At 39.0% G+C, this 24146-nt stretch overlaps 1 protein-coding gene across 1 annotated transcript in view; it reads right to left on the reverse strand.

The window, feature by feature from the left end:
- apoba (apolipoprotein Ba) overlaps positions 1-24146 on the reverse strand; it is a 66730-nt gene that overhangs the window by 23493 nt on the left and 19091 nt on the right. The window contains exons 13-23 of the mRNA XM_043676695.1: positions 23202-23413; positions 21754-21991; positions 19985-20164; positions 19697-19885; positions 19101-19256; positions 17276-17481; positions 16957-17139; positions 14596-14717; positions 11242-11452; positions 9943-10121; positions 4058-4257 (exon numbers count right to left, since the gene is read on the reverse strand). Coding sequence (XP_043532630.1) covers positions 4058-4257; positions 9943-10121; positions 11242-11452; positions 14596-14717; positions 16957-17139; positions 17276-17481; positions 19101-19256; positions 19697-19885; positions 19985-20164; positions 21754-21991; positions 23202-23413 — 2076 coding nt within the window. The remainder of the gene's footprint in view (positions 1-4057; positions 4258-9942; positions 10122-11241; positions 11453-14595; positions 14718-16956; positions 17140-17275; positions 17482-19100; positions 19257-19696; positions 19886-19984; positions 20165-21753; positions 21992-23201; positions 23414-24146) is intronic.

A 24146-nucleotide genomic window follows, 5' to 3' on the forward strand; every position in this document is an offset into this window, starting at 1 on the left:
TGATCACACAGCACTGCCCTTTGATGTGAAGGGCAGTGTTTGTCACTGGCCACCCGGGTGTTTTCCTATCTTCCTGGTGAATAAAGATTCGTGCACTTTGTGTCTTCCACTGTGTCTCACACCTGCACACACACACCATGGGTGCTGGGGATAAAATAAGCACTACCGCACTTAGGTGGTAGTGTGGGGGTTTTAAAAAGAAAAAAAAAAAAGAAAAAAAAAGGATAAACAGCAGATTCGGCAGCGGGCCGTGGAGGGGGTCATTAGGGCCGACTGCCTGCCCCTCTTCCGCGGTTACGTTAGGGCCCGGGTGTCCTTGGAGAAGGAGCACGTGGTGTCGACCAACACCCTGGAGTTGTTCAGGGAGAGGTGGGCGCCGCAGGGAGTGGAGTGCATCATTTCTCCCTCCAACTCTATTTTGATTTAGTCCCTACCCTCCCCTTCACTGTTTTGATCACACAGCAATGCCCTTTGATGTGAAGGGCAGTGTTTGTCACTGGCCACCCGGGTGTTTTCCTATCTTCCTAGTGGTAGAATTTGAATAAAGATTCGTGCACTTTGTGTCTTTCACTGTGTCTCACTGTATACACACACACCATGGGTGCTGGGGAAAAAATAAGCACTACCGCAGTTAGTCGCTAGTGTGAGGTGTTTTAAAAAAAGGAAAAAAAAGAGAATAAGAAGAAAAAAAAAGCAGATTCAAAATCTTCTGTTTCAGGGTCTGACTCTGAGCTGGCTGGCCATAGCCAGTATACTTTGCACATGTAAATAAAGAGTGATTTGGTGACGGGATGCCAGTCTCTGTGCAGTTATTTCAGTGTAAAACCTTAAATCTGTGTTTGTTAGTACCATACTTGTATCATTAGCTATCATGGCCCCAATATCCCCATGCACCCTCCATGCCACCTCTATTTCTGACCTCTTCAATGACTCCATGCATCTTCCACATCCCTCTTCCAGTATTTGTCAGATTAGACATATATAGATCGTTCTGTTATAATGGGCATTTTGTCAACACAAATTTGCTGTAACATGATTGACGAATTGGGGATGTTGTTTCTAAAGCGCAACATTTAAAATGTGTTGGCTGTGTGTGATTTTAGTGCTAACACTTTAAGCACTTTCTAAAGTGCAATTTTTCTGTAACACAGGGTTTCACAAGAATGTAGCCATCATGTTATAGAAGAATTGACTGTAGTACCGTACTGACAAAAATGCAGAAAATACTTCGAGATTATCTTTCAAAAAACGTGCTCCCTTATTCAATGTCATGAGCGTGTTGATTAAACACAATCATTCATAGTATTAAGAAGTAAAAACATTTTTGATTGTCCTAATATCTCCTAATCATACCAAGTAAATAAACAAACCACCTCAAAGAAAGGAAATCTCACTATAACTTCATAAAAGTGTCAATCAAACAAAGCCAGAATTTCTCTTCTCACCTCTGTTTACATTGCTCTCAGCTCTAAAGGTATCAAGTTAACCTTACAGTTCAGTAAAGCAATCATAGTGAGATGATCTGAAAGATCAGATGTCTGACTGTCTATTCACCCTGCTGAGTTTTTGCAGTTGCCAGGCATAACACTGAGAGTGGAGGAATGATAATCAGGAGAAGTGCAAGGTGGCTGTATGGGAGAAGTAGGTGAAAGTGAGGACTGCAGATGCTGGAGATCAGAGTCTAGATTAGAGTGGTGCTGGAAAAGCATAGCCAGTCAGGCAGCACCCGAGGAGCAGGAAAATTGACGTTTCCTGATGAAGGGCTTTTGCCCAAAATGTCGATTTTCCTGCTGCTTGGATGCTGTATGGGAGAAGTGCAGAGATCCTGGATAGTTGTAAGGTGGGCAAGTTACAGAGAAAATTTGGTTGAAACTTTGCTCAACCAGGGTGTAATGCTGGACAGAGAATAAGAGTTGATGGAAAAACAAAAGTTGGTGACAGATTGGAATGAAGCAGAACTTTGGATGAGATCAGCTTTACGGAGGTTGTGAAGTCAAAGGTCAGGCCCAGGGGCTGTGGACTCCTCAAGGTTTGGAGGTAACAAAGGGAAGGATGAGAGTTGGAAATAGGCAGTTTCAGTGAAAACAGCTCATTGTTAAGATACTAAGGTTGCAAGTGTTCAGAAGTCAGTGGCTATGGAGCAGGAGATTGAAAGCAATGGCTTTGGATGTCCCAACACCCAACTGAATTAAATTCCTGCTCCATTTCAAGTATGGTGTAGTAGGTGGGGAAGGAGAATGGTGGTGAAGCAGAACTAGGTGCTACCAACATGCAAACAGAACTCGAAATGTTTGTGCATGACATTGTTGAGTCATTGTGCTGTTAGATGTCAGGATTTTGACTGAGACAATGGGGGATGGCAATAACTAAAACAACCGCATTGAGGCTGGTATCCCGTCACCGAGTTACCCTTCATTTACATGTGCACAGTACACTGGCTGTGACCAGCCAGCCCAGTCAGTCACTGAAGTGAGAAGATTTGGAATCTCCTGTTTATATTTTTTTTCTTTTTCAAAAAAAAATACAAATATCTTCCGTAAACAAAGGGGAGGAAAAGGCAAAGAAACTCTCCTCCTCAGTACCAGCAGGAATACACTGACTGTGGCACCAGCCAGCACAGAGTCAGTGCCCTGAACTGAGGAGACTGTAAATCACCTGGTTGTTTTAACTTTACCCCCACACTACGTGCTTATATTTTCCCCAATCTCCTGTGTTTTTTTCTTTTTCTGAACCTCTGACACTGTTTTTTACTTTTTTTAATCTCCTGGTTTTTTTTTTGCTTTTTATCCTTTTTTTTCTTTTTCTTTTTTCTATTACCCCCACACTACTGCCTAACTGCGGTAGTGCTTGCCTAACTGAACCTCTGACACTTTTTTCTTTTTTTTAATCTCCTGTTTATTTCTCTTTTTTTTGCTTTTTCTTTTTATTTAGCCCCCACACTACCGCCTAACTGCGGTAGTGCTTATATTTTCCCCAATCTCCTGTTTATTTTTTTTTCTTTTTCTGAACCTCTGACACTGTTTTTTTCTTTTTTTTAATCTCCTGTTTATATATGTCACCCAGAGCTTCCTGATTGGCCCAGCATAACAACCTCAATCAAGGATCTTGTAGTCAATGCGATCCACCTGGTTCCAATCATTACAACTTCCAAGTCAGGTGGTATATGAGTTGAAGGGGAACTTGCAGCTAATGGTGTTCCCACATGTTTTCTGTCTTTTTTGGTGGTACAGGCCATACAATTCGAAAGTATCTCGATGCTATTAAGATAGCATTGATGAGTTGCTGCCGTACGTACTGTGTGTGACAGACTGGTGGAAGAAGTGAATCTATAAGTTGAAGAATGGGGTAATCTATCTTGTCCTGAAATACGTTGAGTTTACTGAATGTTATGGAAATTGCACTCATCTGAGCAAGTGGACAGTATTCATTCAAACTTCTGATTTGTGCATCATATGATGAATAGGGGAAGACATCTCCGGGCTTAAGATAGTACCTCTTCACTCCAAATACTCACTGGTTATAAAATATTTTCAACCAGAGACATATTTTAAAAATGCCCTTCACAAAATATATTGCTGAATGTTTTCGGAAAGTAGTGACTCACACCTGTATTCTCACGATATCACAAAATAGTTGATCTGGGAATAGACCTGTGCATCTAAGTACAGATGTAAAGGGCTCCTTTGTCTTTAAACGAAGTGTAAATTCTACCTTCAGACTGTTAACTGTGTATTCATTCTGCATAGATACCAGCCTGAAACCTAGTCAAACAATAATTTATCAAATACATCCCATTTGAAATAAAAATAAAAATGGATGATTATGTAAATATATAGCAAGTCAGGGAAAAGACATGTTATATAATGTAACTTCAACGTTTCTTTTCATTTTACAAGTTCTAATGAGTACTTTCTAGCAGTTCCTGTTTCAATGTCAGATTTACAACAATTTATTTCTTATAGAGTGCAGTATTTGAAACTCGTTTTTCAAAAATGTCTCAATGTTGAGTGTTACTGAATACAATATTACATTCTTAATATTAAACATAACGTCTCACCTTAAATAACTTGAAAACAATGTGCCTCACTGTCATATCAGTTTGAGGAACTTTCGAATCGAGGAAGCTGTCACGATAACCATTTATAGTGTGCCTGTATTCAGACATGTCAAGCGTTTTGATGTTTGTGATTTTCTCATTAATTGGTTTCAGATCAGAACTTACATCTGAGCTCCATGCAACTTGAATGTTCTTGACACCTGAAAGTGTAAGAGAGTGGAATCAAATTAAAATAGCAGTCTCCAAATCTAAACTTAAAAGCTGTTTTTATTTTAAACGTTTTGAACTATTGAATTGAATTTAAAGTTGGATTTCATCTAATGACCATTTCAATATCACTGTTCTCTAAATCAGTGTCTATGTACTACAACTTGTTGGTCAGCCATGTGGAGTGAATTCGAAATAGTCTCTAAATAAGGTACACAGTCAGTAAGTTATCCTATCCATTGTGTTGGAATGTACCCTGAGCCATTTTCAAGCCTGAACCTCTTACGCATGTCAGTTGTATGCACTAAACAAAAATCTTTCTTCAGCTATCCAATTCCAAGAGTGGGTATTTAGCCTGCTCCTAGATAGGGGTAGCCAACATGTTAGGTTAGGGTGTGTATGTGACTTTGAATGAAATCTTATAGCAGCCTGGAGGGACACGGTATAGAAGCAAATTCCTGCAGATGCTGGAATCTGTACTGAAAACAGACAATGCTGGAGATCACAGTGGGGCAGACAGAATCCATTGAGAGTGAGCGAGCTAACATTTCAAGTCAAAGATGACTCTTCCTCAGAGCTGAAGTGAAAGTGTGGAGGGGACAGGAAAGGCCACTGTATGAGGTCCTTCTGCTAAAGCATAATAGGGATCTATTCAGTAATCTGACCTTCTCCAATGCCTCAGCTAAATGCCTACAGTTTACTTTTAAATATAGAGAAAGCCGAACCTCAATGAATATCTTCTTCTCTGTAATTAAAGATAGTGTAGATCTGAACAGCTTCATGAACTGTGTATGTATATAAAGATTTTCTTCTATGAATAAAGTATATTTTTGAATTAAAAAGAAACTAAGTGCTGCCCAACAGGGGCATGGGGCTGTTTTTATAGTCCATGAGGAATAGTCTTCATCTGGTGTTCACCCAAACAAAACTATATATTTCATGGATCATCTTTCATTGCCTTGTAGTGGTCCTTCCAAGGAGGCTTCTAAACTGGACAGTCTGAGTGCAGCACAAGCTCCGCCTATTTTTACTTACATATGTATATTGGATCCTACAACTGACATAGCAGCCTCCAGTTGTATATTGAAAAAAACAACTTGCTTTTTTTTTTCAGGTAGCTAGGTTGCTTGCCCATTTACAGGTCAATCTGAAAACTGCTTCAAGGCTTTATTGAATTGACCGAGGTGATTATAGCTACTCCCTACCAACGTCCTCTGATTTTCATTTGCTTCTCTCAGGCACAAACTGAACCAATTAGCATTTTTAAAATCTTTCTTTCATGTGCTGTTTTGCCTTTCTCTCTCTCCCAGCATAGAATGCAAGGCAGTGAACATCCACAGGAGAAAGTGAGAAAAAAACCTGCAGATGCTGAAGATCAGAGTCGAAGAGTCTGGTGCTGGAAAAGCACAGCTGGTCAGGCAGCATCAGAGGAGCAGGAGAATCGACGTTTTGAGCTCGAAATGTCGATTCTCTTGCTCGCTGTTTTGCCTTTCTCTCTCTCCCAGCATAGAATGCAAGGCAGTGAACATCCACAGGAGAAAGTGAGAAAAAAAACCTGCAGATGCTGAAGATCAGAGTCGAAGAGTCTGGTGCTGGAAAAGCACAGCCGGTCAGGCAGCATCCGAGGAGCAGGAGAATCGACGTTTTGAGCTCGAAATGTCGATTCTCTTGCTCTGTGGATGCTGCCTGATTGGCTGCGTTTTTCCAGCACCACAGACTGCGACAAGGAGCTTCCATAAACAAATGAAGTGATACAATTAAAAAATGCAGGCCTATAATTCCACATTTCTTTCTTTCTCTTCCTGTAGGATGTGCCAGCCTCCACTTCACAACTGTACATAGTGAAATGATGAGATGATGAAGAGAACTGTGAGCACAACTCAACGCTTCTTTAACAAACTCAAAAGCAAATTACTGGAAATGCTCAGCAGGTCTGGCAGGATCTGTGGTGAGAAATCAGAATTAATGTTTCGAATGTTCTGAAGGTGGGTCACCGGACCCAAAATGTTAACTCTGCTTTCTCTGAACAGGTGCTGCCAGACCTGCTGAGTTTTCCCAGCACTTTCTTTTTCTGTTTTTGTTTCTGATTTCCAGCATCAGCAGTTCTTTCATCAATGTTTCATTACTCTGGTTTGCAGCAACACAGAGTGACCTTTCCACTGTAGGTGAGGATTACGTTACCCAAAATATTCCACACCTAAGCGACCACCTTATTTATTCCTTGACTGTATATTATATAATCCTAAATACTGTAGGCAGGGCTTTAAACAAAATGGGGTTGGGGGTCAGGGATCAGTGAAAGGCAAAATTAGAAATCCCGGACTGAAAGAGGATGTAAGAGTGCAGAACTCAGGAGTGGGTATTAAAACCTCCAGCACAAGACAAATATAGGACTGTGTATCTGGAAAGGGTTAGCAATCAAACTTCAAGGACACTGGACAAACAAGTGACAATGAGAAGAGGGCCAGTTAATACAGGACTGAAGGTGTTATATCTGAATGCACGCAGTATAAGGAATAAGGTAAATGACCTTGTGGCGCAAATTGAAATTGGCAAGTATGACATGGTGGGCATCACGGAGTTGTGGCTGCAAGGGGATTAGGATTGGGCGCTGAATATTCAAGGATATACATCCTATTGAAAATATAGGCAGGTGGGCAGAGGGGGTGGGGTTGCCTTGTTAGTAAGGAATGAAACTAAATCAATAATAAGAAATGAATTAGGGTCAGACGGTGTAGAATCTGTGTGGGTAGAATTGAGAAATTGCAAAGGTAAAAATAAATTAAAGTTGGAGTTATGTGCAGGCCTCCAAACAATAGTCAGGAGCTAGGGTGCAAAATACACCAGGGGATAGAAAAGTTGTGCAGGAAATGCAAAGTTACAGTGATCATGGGGGATTTCGACATGCAGGTGGACTGGGAAAATCAGACTGGCAGTGGTTCTCAAGAAAAGGACTTTGTGGAATATTTACAAGATTGCATTTTGGAGCAGCCTGTGGTGGAATATTTACAAGATTGCATTTTGGAGCAGCCTGTGGTGGAGCCCACAAGGGAACAGGCAATACTGGATTTAGTGTTGTGCAACGAGGCAGACTTGATAAGGGAGCTTAAGGCGAAGGAACCCTTGGGAAGCAGTGATCATAACACGATCAAATTTACTCTGCAATTTAAGGAAAATAAGACAGAATCAGTGTTAACAGTATTTCAACTGAATGAAAGCAACTACAGAGGCATGAGGGAGGAGTTGGGTAGAATTGACTGGGAAGGAGCCAAGCAGGAAAGACTGTGGAACAGCAACGGCAGGAGTTTCTGGGAGTAATTCAGATGAATTCAGATTCATCCCGAGGAAAAGGAAGCAGGGTACAGGGAGGATAAAGCAACCTTGGCTGACGAGGGAAGTCAGGGACAGCATAAAAGTAAAACAGAAAGCATATAAAGTCACACATAACAGTGGGAAACCAGAGGATTGGGAAGCTTACAAAGACCTACAGAGGGCAACAAAAAAGTAAGGAGGGAGAAGATAAAATAAGAGTAAGCTAGCCAGTAATATAAAGGAAGACTGTAAGAGTTTCTTTAAACATAGAAAGGGCAAAAGAAAAGCAAAAGTGGATTTTAGGTCATTGGAAAATTCCACTGGAGAAATGGTAGTGAGGAACAAGGAAGTGGCTGAGGAACTGAATGATTACTTCATGTCAGTCTTCATGGTGGAAGATACAAGTAATATCCCAAAAAAATCAAGGGAGTGAGAGGATAGAGATGAGTATGGTGGCCATCACCAAGGAGAAGATGCTAGAAAAACTGAATTGTCTGAAGGTGGATAAATCACCTGGACCATATAGAGTTCTAAGGGACATAGTTGAAGAGATAATGGAGGTGTTAGTGATAATCTTTCAGTAATCACTAGAATCAGGGAGGATCCCAGATGCTTGGAAAATTGCTAACATGACACCTCTGATTAAAAAGGGAGTAAAGCGAAAAATCAAAAATTACACACCCATTAGCCTAACGTCAGTTGTGGGTAAGATCCTGGAATCCATCATGAAAGATGAGATTTCTGAATACTTAGAAATGTATGGTAAAATAGGACAGAAGTTTCATCATGGTTTCATCAAGGGGAGGTCAAGCCTGACAAATCCACTAGAATTTTTTGAGGAAATAATGAGCTGGATAGACCAAGGAGAACCAATGGATGTTATCTACCTAGACTTCAAGAAAGCCTTTGACAAGGTGCCACATAGGAGGCTACTGCGTAAGATAAGGGCCCATGGTGTCAGAGGCAAGGTGTCTGGCAGAAAACAGAGAGTAGGGATAAAAAGGTTCCTTTTCTGGATGGCAGCCAGTGACAAGTGATGTTCTGTAAGGGTTAGTGCTGGGACCACAACTTTTCACTTTATACATTAACGATCTAGATAAAGGAGCTGAGGGCATTCTGGCTAGGTTTGCAGTAGATACAAAGATAAGTAGAGGGACAGGGTGCATTGAGGAGGCAGCTTGGTTGCAGAAAGATTTGGACAGGTTAGGACAGCGGGTAAAGAAGTGGCAGATAGAGTACAACATAGGAAAGTGCGGTGGCAGATAGAGTACAATATAGGAAAGTGCCAGGTCAAGCACCTTGGTAGGAAGGGAAGAGGCATGCATTATTTTCTAAATGGGGAGAAAATTCAGAAGTCTGAAGTGCAAAGGGACTTGGGAGTTCCAGTCCAGGATTCTTTCAATTCTTGCAAATTGAGTCAGTAGTTGGGAAGGCAAATGAAATGATGGCATTTATTTCAAGAGGACTTGAGTATAAAAGCAGGGTTGTACTCCTGAGGGCTCTGTAAGACTCTGGTCAGACCACATTTGGAGTATTGTGTGCACTTTTGGGCCCCATATCTCAGGAAGGATGTACTGGCCAGAGAGTGTGTTCAGAGGAGATTCATGAGAATGATCCAAGGAATGAACACTTAACATTTGATGACTCTGAGTCTATACTCAATGGAGTTGAGAAGGATGAGGGAAGATCTAATTGAAACTTATAGGATATTGAATAGCCTAGACAGAGTAGATGTTGGGAAGATGTTTCCATTGGTAGGAGAGACTAGGACCCCAGGGCACAGCCTTAGAGTAAAGGGAAGACCTTTTAGAATAGAGATAAGGAGAAACTTCTTCAGCCAGAGAGTGGTGAATCTATGGAATTCATAGCAACAGAAGGCTGTGGCGGTCAGGTCATTGAGTATATTTAAGACTGAGATAGATAGATTCTTGAGTACCAAGGGGATCACAGGTTACAGGGAGAAAGCGGGAGAATGGGGTTGAGAAACTTATCAGCCATGATTGAATAACGGAGCAGACTCAAATGGGCTGAATAGTCTAATTTCTGCTCCTATTTCTTATGGTCTTACACTATTAAAATGTACATTTACTAATATATGGATTCTACTATTTCAGTTAATTAATATTGGAAATTTTGTCCATAGCTCATTATAGCTGCCAAACTTTCAAGACAAAATATGGTGTGATTGGCAATGTTAACTTGTAGATTCATAGTGACATAATGACATATTGTGGGAAGCTAAGAACATTCAGACATGAAGAGAGAGTATGAGACACAATAATGTCAGTACCTGGTAAATCTTCAGAAAATATAACAGTTTCTTTCACAAAACAAGAGATGCAAGATAGATATTATTATTAACATACCATATTTAAAGTTAGTTTCATGAGAAGCCTTTAAATGTGGTATTGAAGCTTCTACATTCAATGCAGTGAACCACTCATCAGATGGAAGTCGAATCTGAGTTCCAATATTTGCATTTATGTCAAAGTTGGGAATGGTGAAGAGATACTCCAGTGAAAGATCTTTCCGTTCATTATCGTAACTTTAAAAGGAAAAGAGCACAGGTAAGAATTGAAATATTCATTGCCATTATATCTGCATTGTTCTCTGTCTTTCAGCTTCTCCCAACAGTTTACCACAATGCTGGTTGATCACCAATATTCACATTGTTTGTATTAAATGTTATTTTCTGGATTAGGTAGATGGTTTTACTGAACGATGTCTTTCTCAAGCTAACCCTTTCCATTTACCCAGGTTGGAGTTCTGATTGTGGTACACGCTGCATTCCCTGCACTGACACCTTTTCTGGCAAACAGGTCCTGGATTGAGACTCAAACTTGAAGCATTCTGACTCAGAGGCTGCTTGAGTTGGACATGCATTGTCAATTCTACTTTGTTTATGTCTTTGAAAGTATTTTCAAATGCTCATCAAAGCATGAAATGGCAAAATTGCAGAATTAAACTTTTCTTAGGTCTTGTACTGAACTTTGAAGATCAAGCACTCTCTGCAGTCTGGTGAGGCAGGGTCTGAACAAAACATGAAGATTCTTCTCTTTGGCTGCAAGGATATATGGGACTCACTCTCAGGAGTGCACTTTTATTGCTCACTGAATTTTTCTGGATACTTTTTTGCTTGTGGATTTTTATAAGCGAAACTGCAAACCTAGTGCGAATGTCCATTAAATTGTAGCCAATTTTGTGCTATGGGTCTAAATCCAATCAGAGCTTGGCTGAGACAGCACAAAATCATTTAACATAAGACTTTGTCATTGAAAATTAGAGAATACCTTCAATCCTCTGGGCAGCACTTAAATACAAGTAAAGGTTCTGTATCTTAAACAATTAATCTTTCTTTTTCCTTTCAGATGTTGATAAGGCTGTGATATAACTCAAACATTTCTTTCTTTAATAATATAGAGCTGAAAGGAAAATCTGAATCAAATACCTCCAACAAATTTCTCCCAAATTCTTTGATTAAGAAAAACATCACTTTCAATGTTTTCAGTCTTCGCACATTGTGCAAAGTTGAGTGTTTTTACAGCTCTAAGATTATTATTTGACTCCTCAGATGCTTCTACATTTTGACTACTTGTTCTTCAATCATTTGTAATATATTTCTGTTATCTGTAAGTTACTGAGCAAATGCAACACTTGACACGCACCTTGCACGGCCAACCAGGGTCATTTCAGGCACTTTTTTGTTTGTGACATCAAATTTAACAATGTATGCATTTCTTGTCGATGCAGATTTGTCTTCAGCTCCTAGTTTCACACCTACTTCCAGGTCAAATTTTGGAATCTGAACATCTCCTGTAAGTACTTGCTTATTAGCGTTGTACTTAATTTCTGCTGAAACTTCCATATTTTCAGTGCCTGTTGGATCAAAATTGATTTAAATAATCACACAACATATTTACCTCTTTAAGATACTACAATAGGCAATATATATGGGTTGAAAATGTGCTAAATAATGTAAAATACTTGGAAGATATTCAGGTAAGGCACTTATAACATGAAGGGTAATTTTACCTGATATTCAGGCATCCCTTCACTTTCAATTTAATGTATAGGAAGCGTTGGTAAACTACTTCCACTGGCTACAACTGGGAAAGGTTATGTGCTAAAGGGATGCCTTCATAAAATTCTCCAATACAATGGATTCCGTCTGTGATAAGGTGATGTAAGTTATTTTCCATTGGAGTAGCGTGTCACAAGGATTGCTGCTGGCCCACACCATTTTGTTATTTATCTAAATAATTTATACATGAAATAGGAGGTTTGGTTAGTAAATTTGCAGATGACAAAGAGGATTGATGAGGGCAGAGTGGTAGACGTGATCTATATGGACTTCAGTAAGCGTTCAATAAGGTTCCTCATGGGAGACGTATTAGCAAGGTTAGACCTCATTGAATGCAGGGAAAACTAGCCGTTTGGATACAGAACAAGCTCAAAGGTCAAAGACAGGGTAGTGGTGGAGGGTTGTTTTTCAGACTGGAGGCCTGTAACCAGTGGAGTGCCACATGGATTGGTGCTGGGTCCACTATTTTTCATAATTTATTTAAATGATTTGGGTGTGAGCATAAGAGGTATAGTTAATAAGTTGCAGATGACACCAAAATTGGAGGTGTAGTGGACAGTGAAGAAGGTTACCTCAGATTACAATGGGATCTTGGTCAGATGGGCCAATGGGCTGAGAAGTGGCAGGTGGAGTTTAATTCAGATAAATGTGAAGTGCTGCATTTTGGGAAAGCAAATCTTAGCAGGACTTATAGACTTTATGGTAAGGTCTTAGGAAGTGTTGCTGAACAAAGAGACCTTGGAGTGCAGGCACATAGCTCCTTGCAAGTGGAGTCACAGGTAGATAGGATAGTGAAGAAGGTGTTTGGTATGCTTTCCTTTATTGGTCAGAGTATTGAGTACAGGACTTGGGAGGTCATGTTGCAGCTATACAGGACATTGGTTAGGCCACTTTTGGAATATTGCATGCAATTCTGGTCTCCTTCTTATCAGAAGGATGTTGTGAAGTTTGAAAGGGTTCAGGAAAGATTTACAAGGATGTTACCAGGATTGGAGAATTTGAGCTATAGGGAGAGGTTGAATAGGCTGGGGTTGTTTTCCCTGGAGTATCGGAGGCTGAGGGGTGACTTTATAGAGGTTTATAAAATCATGATGGCCATGGATAGAGTAAATAGACAAAGTCTTTTCCCTGGGGTGGGGGAGCCCAGAACTAGACAGCATAGGTTTAGGGTGAGAGGGGAAAGATATAAAAGTGACCTGAGGGGCAATGTTTTCATGTAGAAGGTGGTACATGTATGGAATGAGCAGCCAGAGGAAGTGGTGGAGTCTGGTACAATTACAGCATTTAAGAGGCATCTGGATGGGTATATGAATAGGAAGGGTCTGGAGGGATATGGGCTGGGCGCGGGCAGGTGGGACTAGATTGGGTTGGGATATCTGGTCGGCATGGACGGGTTGGGATATCTGGTCGGCATGTTTCCGTGCTGTACATCTCTATGACTCTATGACAGCAAGATGGGTGGTGTAGTGGACAGTGAAGAAGATTATCTCAGAGTAACAAAGCGACCTTGATCAGATGGGCCAATGGGCTGATGAGTGACAGATGGAATTTAAGTTAGATAAATGTGATTTATCTAACCTTAATTTTGGTAAGGCAAACGAGGGCAGGAATTATACACTTGATGGTAGGGCTCTGGGATTATTACCAAACAGAGAGATTGAGGGGCGCAGGTGCATTGTGCATTTAGTATGTTTGCCTTCATTAGTCATAACACTGAGTATCGGAGTTGGCCATGTCATGTTGTGGCTGTACAGGACATTGGTGAGGACACTTTTGGAATAGTGCATACAATTCTGGTCACTTTTCCATGGAAAGGATTTTGTTGAACTTGGAAGGGTGCAGAAAAAATTTACAAGGATGATGCTGAGACTGGAGGATTTGGGCTGTAAGGTGAGGCTGCATAGGCTGGGGCTTTTCTTCCCTGGAGCAGGGGAGGCTGAGGGGTGATCTCATTGAGGTTTATAAAATCATGAGAAGCATGGATAGGGTAAGTAGCCAAGGTCTTTTTCCTTGGGTGGGGGAGTCCAAAACTAGAGGGCATAGGTTGAAAGTGAGAGAAGAAAGGTTTAAAGAAGACCTGAGGAGTAATGTTTTTTATGTGGAGGGTGGTGTGTGTATGGAACAAGCTACCAGAAGAAGTAGTGGAGGCTGGTACAAATACAATATTTAAAAGGCATTTGAATAGATATATGATAAGGAAGGGATTAGAGGGATATGGGCTGAATCTTGACAAATGGGTCTAAGTGAGATTGGGATGTGTGGTCAGCATGGGTGAGTTGGATCGAAGGGTCTGTTTCCATGCTGTATGGATTTATAAGTCACTTTGGATGTTGCAAAACATTCTATTGGCACATTTGCCAGGTGGTGTCTGCCAGTGACTTCCACTCCTGACAAAACCAAAGTATCGAGGATTACAGACATTACACCTTATTTTAATATGATTAACAGACAGACAAAAGGGAAAAGTCACCAACCAGAAAAGACAATCATTTTCTTAAACTTCTTTATCCCAGTTGAACAATTGGGATCCTACCTCAGTGAATTATAAGGAAGGTATCAGGATATTTTTAGTCCATCTGGGACCCCTTTTCGGCCTAATTTCCATTTATGCTTTATGCATTTATCACAGCATACTTTTGGAAAGGAAGAAAAGTATGAGAAATTTTCCAATGTCAGAATTTTATCCATGTGTCTTTTAGTGTAATGGGACATGTTTGAGATTTATCTGAACTAAACCCACTGGTAATGTGTAACCTGGCCCAATTTATCCAGATCTGAATGAAATCCCTACCTCCTTTCATGAATCCCAAGGGGAGTTCTCCTGGGATTGTACTGGAATGTCCCATGAACTTTTGACACTAATGAGTTAACATGCTACAGAGCTAAGAGAATATTGAAGTTCGATGAAATTCCCGCAAAAAAGTTAAAATCCACCTACCTTCAGCCTGAGCAACAAACGTAACTGAGTGTTCCAAATCTTCATCAATTGTTTGTGATTGATAAGTTGCTGATGCAGAAAAACTTTCCACTGTACCTTTTGGTCGAATATAGACTACTAACCTAGGTTATAAAAAAAGGAACAATCCAAATTAACCAAAATTACATCATGAAGTTCATCTATTCATTGTATAAATAATAAACAAATAGAAGTGTTGTATTATGATAATTACAGAAACGACATATTTTATTAACATTTAATCTTTTTTTTCTCATTTTTGGTGACAATGCAGAATTCTAACTGAGTCAGTGCACAAAAAAAGAAATCATCTTATTTATTACATTTTTGGTAACAAAATACAATTAAAAAAATAACTTTCAGTGATTATCACGCAATTATGAATGTGTGTTTGTGCAACAATGCCACACAAAGCATTGTTTGCTTTTTTTTTGCTTATGTGAATGTACAAGCTTTCTACACATTTGCATAGATATTACTATGACTTCTTGAATACTCAAAAAACTATTAAGAAACCTGATCTTTTTTTAAAGATTCTTACAAATTCATGATTAGATTTATGGTCTTGGAATAATTTTGGGTCTATTGAAATGAAAATATGGTGTACAATAACATACCAATATCTAAATGTCTCCTCTGGTATTTTCAAAAAGAACAAACTCGTTTAAAATAAATGGATCAACATCTTCGCTAAAATACTGGATAGATTATACTGATGTGCATAGCACTGCACTGCAACCATCCAGTAATCAATCAGGTAGACATAATGGAATAACTACATGCAAAATGATTTAAGAACACTCAAGAAAAATATGCCAAAGAAAATTGAGAAATAATATGCGATGTAGAAATTTACAGAACTCAGTGGAAAAAAGTAGGAGAGTGAAACTAATGGATAGCTCTTAGAAAGAACAATTACAAACATGTTGAGGAACCTAGTCTCCTTCTTCATTGTACGATTTTATAGAAAACCAGAAATGATCTATTAGGCTGTAGAACAGATAAGGAATTGGATTGACAAATTTGAAACCACCATGTGTGCTTCAAAAAATCTGCAGCAATCTCCTGAGTAAGCACCTAAGCTGGCTAACACAATTTATTCATTGAAACTCCTCCAGACCTTCGAGCAAAACCTTTCCCTAATTCCATCCCCATTTTAAAATTGAAAACTCACCTCCCTCTAATTTGACTCCAAATTAATTTATTCTGACAAAGCTATCTTCTGCTTCTCTGAATTCAGTCTCACTAAAAACTCCTGAAAAAACAAACTCTTTAGTTTAGGTTCAAGGTCAATTAAGGAGACACAGACGTTGTCCTATCTTTCAAAATCCCTCCCATCAACATGCTCCTCATAAATAAAATAAAGAACTGCAGTTGCTGAGAATCTGAAACAAAACTAGAAGTTTCTGGAAGCAGGTCTGGCAGCATCTGAGGAGAGAAAGTAGTTAACATTTTGAGTCCAGTGATCCTTCATCAGTTCTGCTTTCTCTCCATAGATGCTGCCAGACCTGCCGAGCTTCTTCTGTAATTGCTGTCCTTTTCAACAGTCCAACATATCATTTATCTTGAAGATTCATAAACCTATTAACACTTTTCAGACAAGTGCCGATTTCTTCTCAACTTCCTACTTGAATTTTCACAATCAAGTTCCCACTGCTTCCACATCATCAAAAATGGTTTGAATAACAAATGACTGGTTGTAGCATTAACGTGTTATCCTTCCTGATCTCTCTGCAGCTTTTAAAGTAGTTGTACATTATGCATTGGCTTATACTTATACACTAGCCTGCTCTGTGCAATTACCTTTGTTTGCTTCTAGTCCTATCATTCTAAGTTTAAGGAAGAAAAGCCTCCCTCTTCCTCCTTAAATAAATGACAAATCTGAACAATATTTATATTTAAATCAGCATGAAATACTCTCTCGAGTACCTTGATTGTACCTGCCTCCACCATAGTTCCACACAATGCATTCCAGACCTGAATTATTCGATGTGGGAACACGTTTTCAGTTTACAAAATGTTTTGAAAGAAGTTCTTGCAATTTCAGGGTCTGGTTTGAAATCAGGCTGAGCTTTTGATTCTGCATTTGCTCTGTCACAGTTCTGCCCGCTTCCATTTATTTTGCATTGTCTCCCTCCACCTAAATCATCATTAACACACCTTTATCACACTGAAACTCAATTACTCCAATAAAGGCCCCCACTTATTCAGCCTTCTCCCATTTTCATAAAGCTAAGCTTACCCAAACCTGTGCTTATCATAAACTACCTCAAACCAGGTCACACCACTTTCTCATTACATACATCTTCATTGTGAACAATGATACCCAATCACAATACCAACCTTGATTCTTCCATCAGTGGATAACTGGGTGCTTTTCTAAGTAAACCTGTTTCTGTGTGTCTCCTATTACTGCAAATGTCAAACATTGGTAACAATGTCTTGCATTCTGACCACCCTTCTTCATTATTGAAGAGTGATTCAATTTTGTCAGTTTTTATATTATGTATCAGAGATCGTCTGTATCTGTAAAAGGAACAAAAAAAAACTCTCATTAAACCTATAGGCAGTTTATTGCTGTAAAAAGAACATAAGTGTTCTTGTTAAAAGTATTCAATTTTCATGGAAATGAAAAAGTTGTAAGGATTAATTTTATACTGACCTAATATTTAAGAGTTTGGCTTGCTCTTTGGGTGCAGGAATGTTCAATTTTATCTGGTTGTTATTCATCCTGATCCGGGCCTCAAAACTAGATTCATGATACAAATTAGCATTCAACTGTATTCCATTTCTGACAAAATTAGGTACACTGACTCCCATCTGGGCCACAAGTTCAATTGCAACTTTTGGCTTGATCAGACCTTCAATCTATAATAGAAGAAATTTATTTTCATTCACAATTAATTTCTCAAATCAGTGACAAAGGAGTAATTTGAATGCAGCTGAAAGAAATGAAATGTCGAGAAACTTCCCTTCTTGCACTCATCAGGACACACTCACAAGAATATCAAATGTCAAACAATCACCATAATTCATACAACAGAAGGAAAAAAGGTGCTGCTTGGTTGGGAAGTCAAGTCATTTTGTCTGAGATATTGCCTTGCAGAAAGCAATGAGGAGCCATGAGCCTCTCAAACTCCTAGTAATTCAAAAAAAAATTGCAAGGCTTGAACAAAGTCCTTATATTTGCAGAGATCTTTTTATTTGAATGAATGGTACTTCTAACAAGTAAAGGTGAGGCATATTAAGAGGTTGTCTGAAATCTTGAACTGAATATTTGTCTAACTATTCATGAACAATGGGTTGTTCAACAAATGCTACATTATCACAGAATCACACCCAATAGAAGACATTACAGTATGAGTTTTACTGTCGCCTACTATGAACAACTGAAAGAACACGAAGTATGATTCAATCTGCAAATTGCAGGAACGTATGACCTACATACATGCACTAATATTCAATATCAATATTTATTAAAAATGTTACTTATTTAATAAAAACTTAAACATTGAAATTTTATAATAGCAAATAGCTGCACCAATAAACAATGTAAGAAAATCAGTTGACCTCATCACATGAAATGAAAACAAAAATTGCTCAAGAAACTTAGCAGGTTTGTCAACATCTGTGGGAGGAAACAGAGTTAACATTTCGTGTTCAGTAACTCTTAACTCTGTTTTCTCCTCACAGATTCTGCCAGATTCCCTGAGTTTCTCCAGTAATTTCTACTTTCATTTCAGATCTCCAGTATCTGGAGTTCTCTTTTTTAATATAGAACTCTTAATGTGGATTATTTACGCAACATACATGTGTTGACAGGAATGTGTTGTCTGCAGAAGAAAGGAATATGTTCAAGCTTTCTGCCTTTTTGAATTACCTGGAGGCCTAAAGATCTATAGTTTCCTGTTCCTGTACTTTATGGAAGTGCCTCAATCAACCAGAATTGATTTGTATATCTATTAGAACCCTTTTATCAAATGGTATAAATTATGATAATTTAACATTTGACATTCTTGGGTGTGTTCTGAAGAGCGCAACATGAAAAGTTTTGAAGACATCTTTATTTTCATCTACATCCAAGTTTTGTACCACCAAATTTACACATTAGATGCAATTTTTGATTTCATAATGTTAATGCTAAATGAATATCCATATTGTAATGAAAAAAATCAACCACAATCCCCATATATAATAATGTTGAAGATTATTAAACTATTCCTTTTACTGATTCAACTTCGTAATTATTCTATTTGTTAAGCATGTGTAAACTCATTTCATGACTGATGTATTCACTAGTTACTCAAGAAATCATCAAAAACAATAATATTTTGGTCACAATAGCATCTCCCTGTTCCTAAGTGTTCTTAGATTTTAAATAAATTCTAAATATTTGAAGATGTCAAGAGAAGAATTAGATGATTCTATCAATGATATTATCCATGAAAAATCAGGTGCTAATCTTGAGTAAATAAACTAAGTCTTACCTTCTTTCCTTCATATTTTATCCCTGCTTTTCCACCAGCTCCAATTGTACCTGACATAGACAGTTTCAGAGGAAGTCCAGCTCCAGTGGGGAGATTAAACTGAGAGTCCATGAAGATGTAGTGAGCAAACATGCCCTTTTGTAAGGCTTGGTTAAGCTACAAATGAAAACAGTAGTATGTATTAAACAGAATGCCATGTCTTCAGACAGACCAAATATCATTCATCCATCATACGTGGTTAGTTTTAAATGAACCTTGTAAAAAAAGCTTCTATGCCCCGGTTATTCGTATTTCATAATAACGTTTCCTTACTTTAGCAGCTTGGAAGATAAGGTTTTTATATCTCTAATGTTTCTCAGTATTAAGGAGCATTTTTTGCATCTTCAAGAATGCATAAATCATCACGTAATATTTATTGTTAACAATGCACATTAAGATTAGACAATAACAGCCAAAGACATATTTACTCTTGACCACTTATGTTAAAATACAATAAAGAAAATACAATAAATCAAATTTTAAACGAGCTGTTTTAAAATCAATTGATTATCTTTATATCTATCATATCACATGTCTTTTGAGTTGATGCATGATACCTTTGCTGGTAGACTTCGGAATAGTTGGAAACTTTTCGACATCATTTGTCCCAATAGCTTGAAATCACTGCCTTTAACATAACCCAGTTCATTTCCAAATATTCTCAAGAAAGCATGTACTTCTGGTGTTTGGCTTTCAAGCTCCTTTATCATATTTTTGAAATTTTGTGACAGCTCCTTCATTAGGTTCTAGTTGACAACAGGAAGGTAAAGTACAGATAAACTATTAGCCGGCATGTGTCAATGGGTATATTCTAAAGAAAATAGCTTTATATTTCAGATACGTACTTGGTTCGACTCTTCAACCTCTTTATTGATTCCAAACCAATTAAACAGCATTTGTGATACCTTCTCTGGAACTCTACCATCCACCCAGTATAGTGCCTTCATTGCACTGTTCGGAAAAAATCCTTTCGGTCCAAATAATGCCTCCAGGGACGGTTCAAGTCCACTGCCGTCCAGACCAAGCTGTTTTAAAAAAATAATAATCTTACTTCAATTTAAATGGTTAAATTAGCTTATGTAATGTTAATATAATCTGACTATATATTTGTGTTCATTTTTAATTATCAATTTTTCCATTCTGTGCCCTTCTGCCTTGCCTCTGTGAACACGTGCCCTGATACTCACATGGAGTCAGGGAGTGCCACATTAAGAACTGTTCTCTCATCCCTGCTGCACTTGATGACCAACACTGGCTTCTGGTCGAGCAATACTTTACCTTTAAATTCCGCTGTTACGTGTTCAAAATCCTCCATGAACTCAACCCTCCTGACCTCTCTCATCTTTTTCAGTTCTACAGCTCTATAATAATGTCATTCTGGTCTCATGAGCATCTTAAATTTAGATTGATCCTGTTGTGATGGTCACGTGTTCAGTTGCTGAGGTGCTAAGCTCTGGAATCTCTTGCACAAACCTCTCCATATCCTTTTCCTCCTTTAAAATGTTGCCCAAAACATACCTTTTTGGCCAGTCTTTTGATAATCTGCCCTAATATTGTCTTCCTTGGCTCAGTGCCAGATGTTAGTTTATGATGCTTTTGTGAAATGTCTTGGGGATATTTTAAATGTAAGTACATTATATAAGTTTTTGATTTTGTTGCTATGGGCATGGGAGAAACATTGAGAGAGAGAGGTCTGAGACATAGAGTCTCATACCAAATGTCAAATCCCAGTCGTATCAAGAGATCAGAGTGATTGTGGGTGAAGGAAGTGTTGTGCATTAAGGACTGCAGAATGAGAAGACTCTTTGATTGTCAGAAAGGCATCATTGAAAGTCTGGGAGAAATGGTTTATCTCCATTTGCTCTACAAGAGGTAATCTGAAAAGTACTACCCCAGTGGAGAGCTGGCAGCTCTTCCCACTGTTTCACTGTCGGGTCTCCTGAGCTTTTGGCAGTAGTTATTAAATTTAAATGAGGCTCCCAATTGCAAACATTCGAATGAAGTGCTCGACTTTTCCAAATCAGAATGGGTATGTGACCTCAACTGGTTGCAGTAAAGATGGAGGCAAAGTGCGAATGTAATGGACCGGGGACACATTGGTCAACCTCAATTTCTAACAGGCTAGCCCTGCCCTTAGTTGTCTGCTGCCAGTCATGAGTTTAAAGGTTAACACTGAGTCCACTGTGTAAACTGGCACCACAATCTTCTGAAGGCAACACTTAAAAAAGCATTTGTTAGTTATTTGCCAATTGGTTATTTAGTTCTCACAATCTCAATGCTGTCCTTAGGTTTCTTCTCTATCTCATAACCAAACATAGCAGGAATCTTGGCTCTCTTTTCCCCCAAACCATTCTTTATTCCCTTATCTTCAAACTGCTTGAGATCAACTAATAACATGCACTCCAGGCATGAAACCTGAAACCTTTTCGCTCTGTATTTTGGAATTTCACAGTAGCACAGGATTAACCAACTAAGCCATTGAGATGAGCTCCTTTAATTACTACTTTTTTTAAAATTTCAAAGTTGAGAATTTATTGGCTTTTGTTTAGGCCAGATTTTAATTTGATATAGATTACAGGAAATCATGTTTGTATTGTACTATACATGCACCTACCTCAAAAAAATCAATGGATTGACCAAAAATATTTAAAGTGGTTTCCAGCATTACTGCACTTGGCATATCTTTTTCTGGCTCAAAAAATACATTGCTTTGTAATCCAGCTTCCAAAGGATTCTTTACTCTTGGAATTTTAAACTTTTTATACAGATCATAGTTTCTAGAAAGCCTCTTAACATTCCTTGGTGGTCTGATCTTATTATCTTCTAGAGAATCTGATAATTTCTTTTGTAGCCTGTGTAAAAAAAAATAAAGAATTCATTTTACACATACATGATTAGTGTTGCTACACTCAGTTGTTCCTTAAAATATACCAGCAATACATATAACAGACATGCATGGACATATATGATTTCCAAAAATTCTAGGTCCTATTATTAATTACAATTAAAGTTGTCATAATCCTACAGCACCAGTCAGTTGCTCCCTCATTAGACAGATGCTTGATGGTGGTTTAACCTGAGGATCAGCATGCCTCAGATAAGGAGAGAGGTTGAGAAGGAGAGACTTTCATGGTAACCTCAGCCAATGCAGGAATTCATAATGTGAAGGTGCTAGTGTTGGACTACTATGGAAAAAGTCAGAAATCACACAATACTAGGATATAGTCGAAGAGGTTTATTTGAAACCACAAGCTGTCGGAGTACTGCTCCTTCATCAGGTGAAGTCCTGTTGGTTTATAATTGGATGTCGCGTGATTTCTGACTTTGATGCAGATTGAACGCAGACCAGCCATTCAGCCAACTGAGCTAACTGAGCCTCATATTAATAATTAGGTCAAAGGAGATGCAATAAAACCATTCATTCTCATCAACAAACCAAGTCCATAATTGATGAAGATGGAAGTTGAAATTATGTAGATAATGGATAATTCTGGAATCCACATTATTGGAGAGATGTGACAGCAATGGAGAAGGTGCAAAGGGTGGGAGAGTTTCAGTTATGAAGAGAGATTGGACAGACTGGATTGACTTCCTTAGAAGAGAGATGAAAGGAGGCATGGCTGAGGTATATAAAATTATGAGCATGGATTGGATTGGATTAGATTGTATTGGATTGGCAGGAAGAAACACTTCCCCTTGGTGGAGGACTCAATGATCAGGGGTAAGGGCAGGAGATTTAGAGGGGATGTGAGGAAAAACCTTTTTATCCAGAGGATGGTAGGAATCTGAAAGTCACTATCTATGAGGATGGTAGAGACAGAAGCCCTCACAACCTTTAAGAAGTATTTATATGTGCACTCGCATTCAAGGCTCTGTAAAAACAATGACTGCAGAGGCTATGTGACAAGTGCTGGAAGATGAGAATAGAATAGTTAAATGGGTTTTTTTGACCAGTGCAAACACAATAGGTCAGAGGGTATTTGTCTGTGCTGTAGATCTCGATGACTTTATGATAATGGTATTGATTTGATTCTAAAATTTATAATGCAGTATTTCACTCACACTTGGACAGCAGGAGACTCAGATTTGAGAATATTTCTCAAATGGGTGGAAACAAAGCTTTCAACTTGTTCATTTTTAATCTCTTTTAGATTTCTGATGATTCTTCTTAGATTAGCTGATGATGGATCTTTCATCACAATAAGATATGCTCCTAGTCTCTTCAGCACAGGGGAGTTTTCATCTGTGTATATTCGAAGAAGTGCATTGCGAATCTGAAAGCAAAATTATTGAATATGGTGTCACACCAAAGTATTGTTCAGTAGCTCTTCCAAAAGTGATTGTAAAAATGACAATTAAGCAACACCAACCGAGCAAAACTGATAAAATTCACGATCCACTCAGTCAGTTAGCTTCTCTCAACTTGCACAACAACTGGTACTGCAGCTCGCCTTAAGTTTTTCTATTCACTCTATTCACTCTCTGGCCAGACCAGCATTTATCCTCGCAGAGCGCTTCAGAGAACATCTCCGGGACAATCGCACCAATCAACCCCACCACCCCGTGGCCCAACATTTCAACTCTCTTTCCCACTCTGCTGAGGACATGCAGGTCCTGGGCCTCCTCCACTGCCGCTCCCTCACCACCCGACACCTGGAGGAAGAACGCCTCATCTTGCTACCTTATCCCCAGCCCCCTCCCCCATTTATTTCTCCACCCTGGAGGCTACTTGCCTCTATTCCTGATCAAGGGCTTTTGCCCGAAACATCGATTTTCCTGCTCCTTTGATGCTGCCTGACCTGCTGTGCTTTTCCAGCACCACACTGATCTAAACTCTGGTTTCCAGCATCTGCAGTCCTCACCTTTGCCCAGCATTTATTGCCCATCCCTAATTGCCCAGGGGGCAGTCAAGAGTCAACCACATTGCTGACAGCCTGGATTCATGTGTAGCCAGACCAGGTAAGGATGACAGACTTCCTTCTGTAAAGGACATTAGCCAACAGATGG

This window comes from Chiloscyllium plagiosum, chromosome 3 (assembly GCF_004010195.1).
Source record: "Chiloscyllium plagiosum isolate BGI_BamShark_2017 chromosome 3, ASM401019v2, whole genome shotgun sequence".
In the NCBI taxonomy this organism is placed as follows: Eukaryota; Metazoa; Chordata; class Chondrichthyes; order Orectolobiformes; family Hemiscylliidae; genus Chiloscyllium; species Chiloscyllium plagiosum.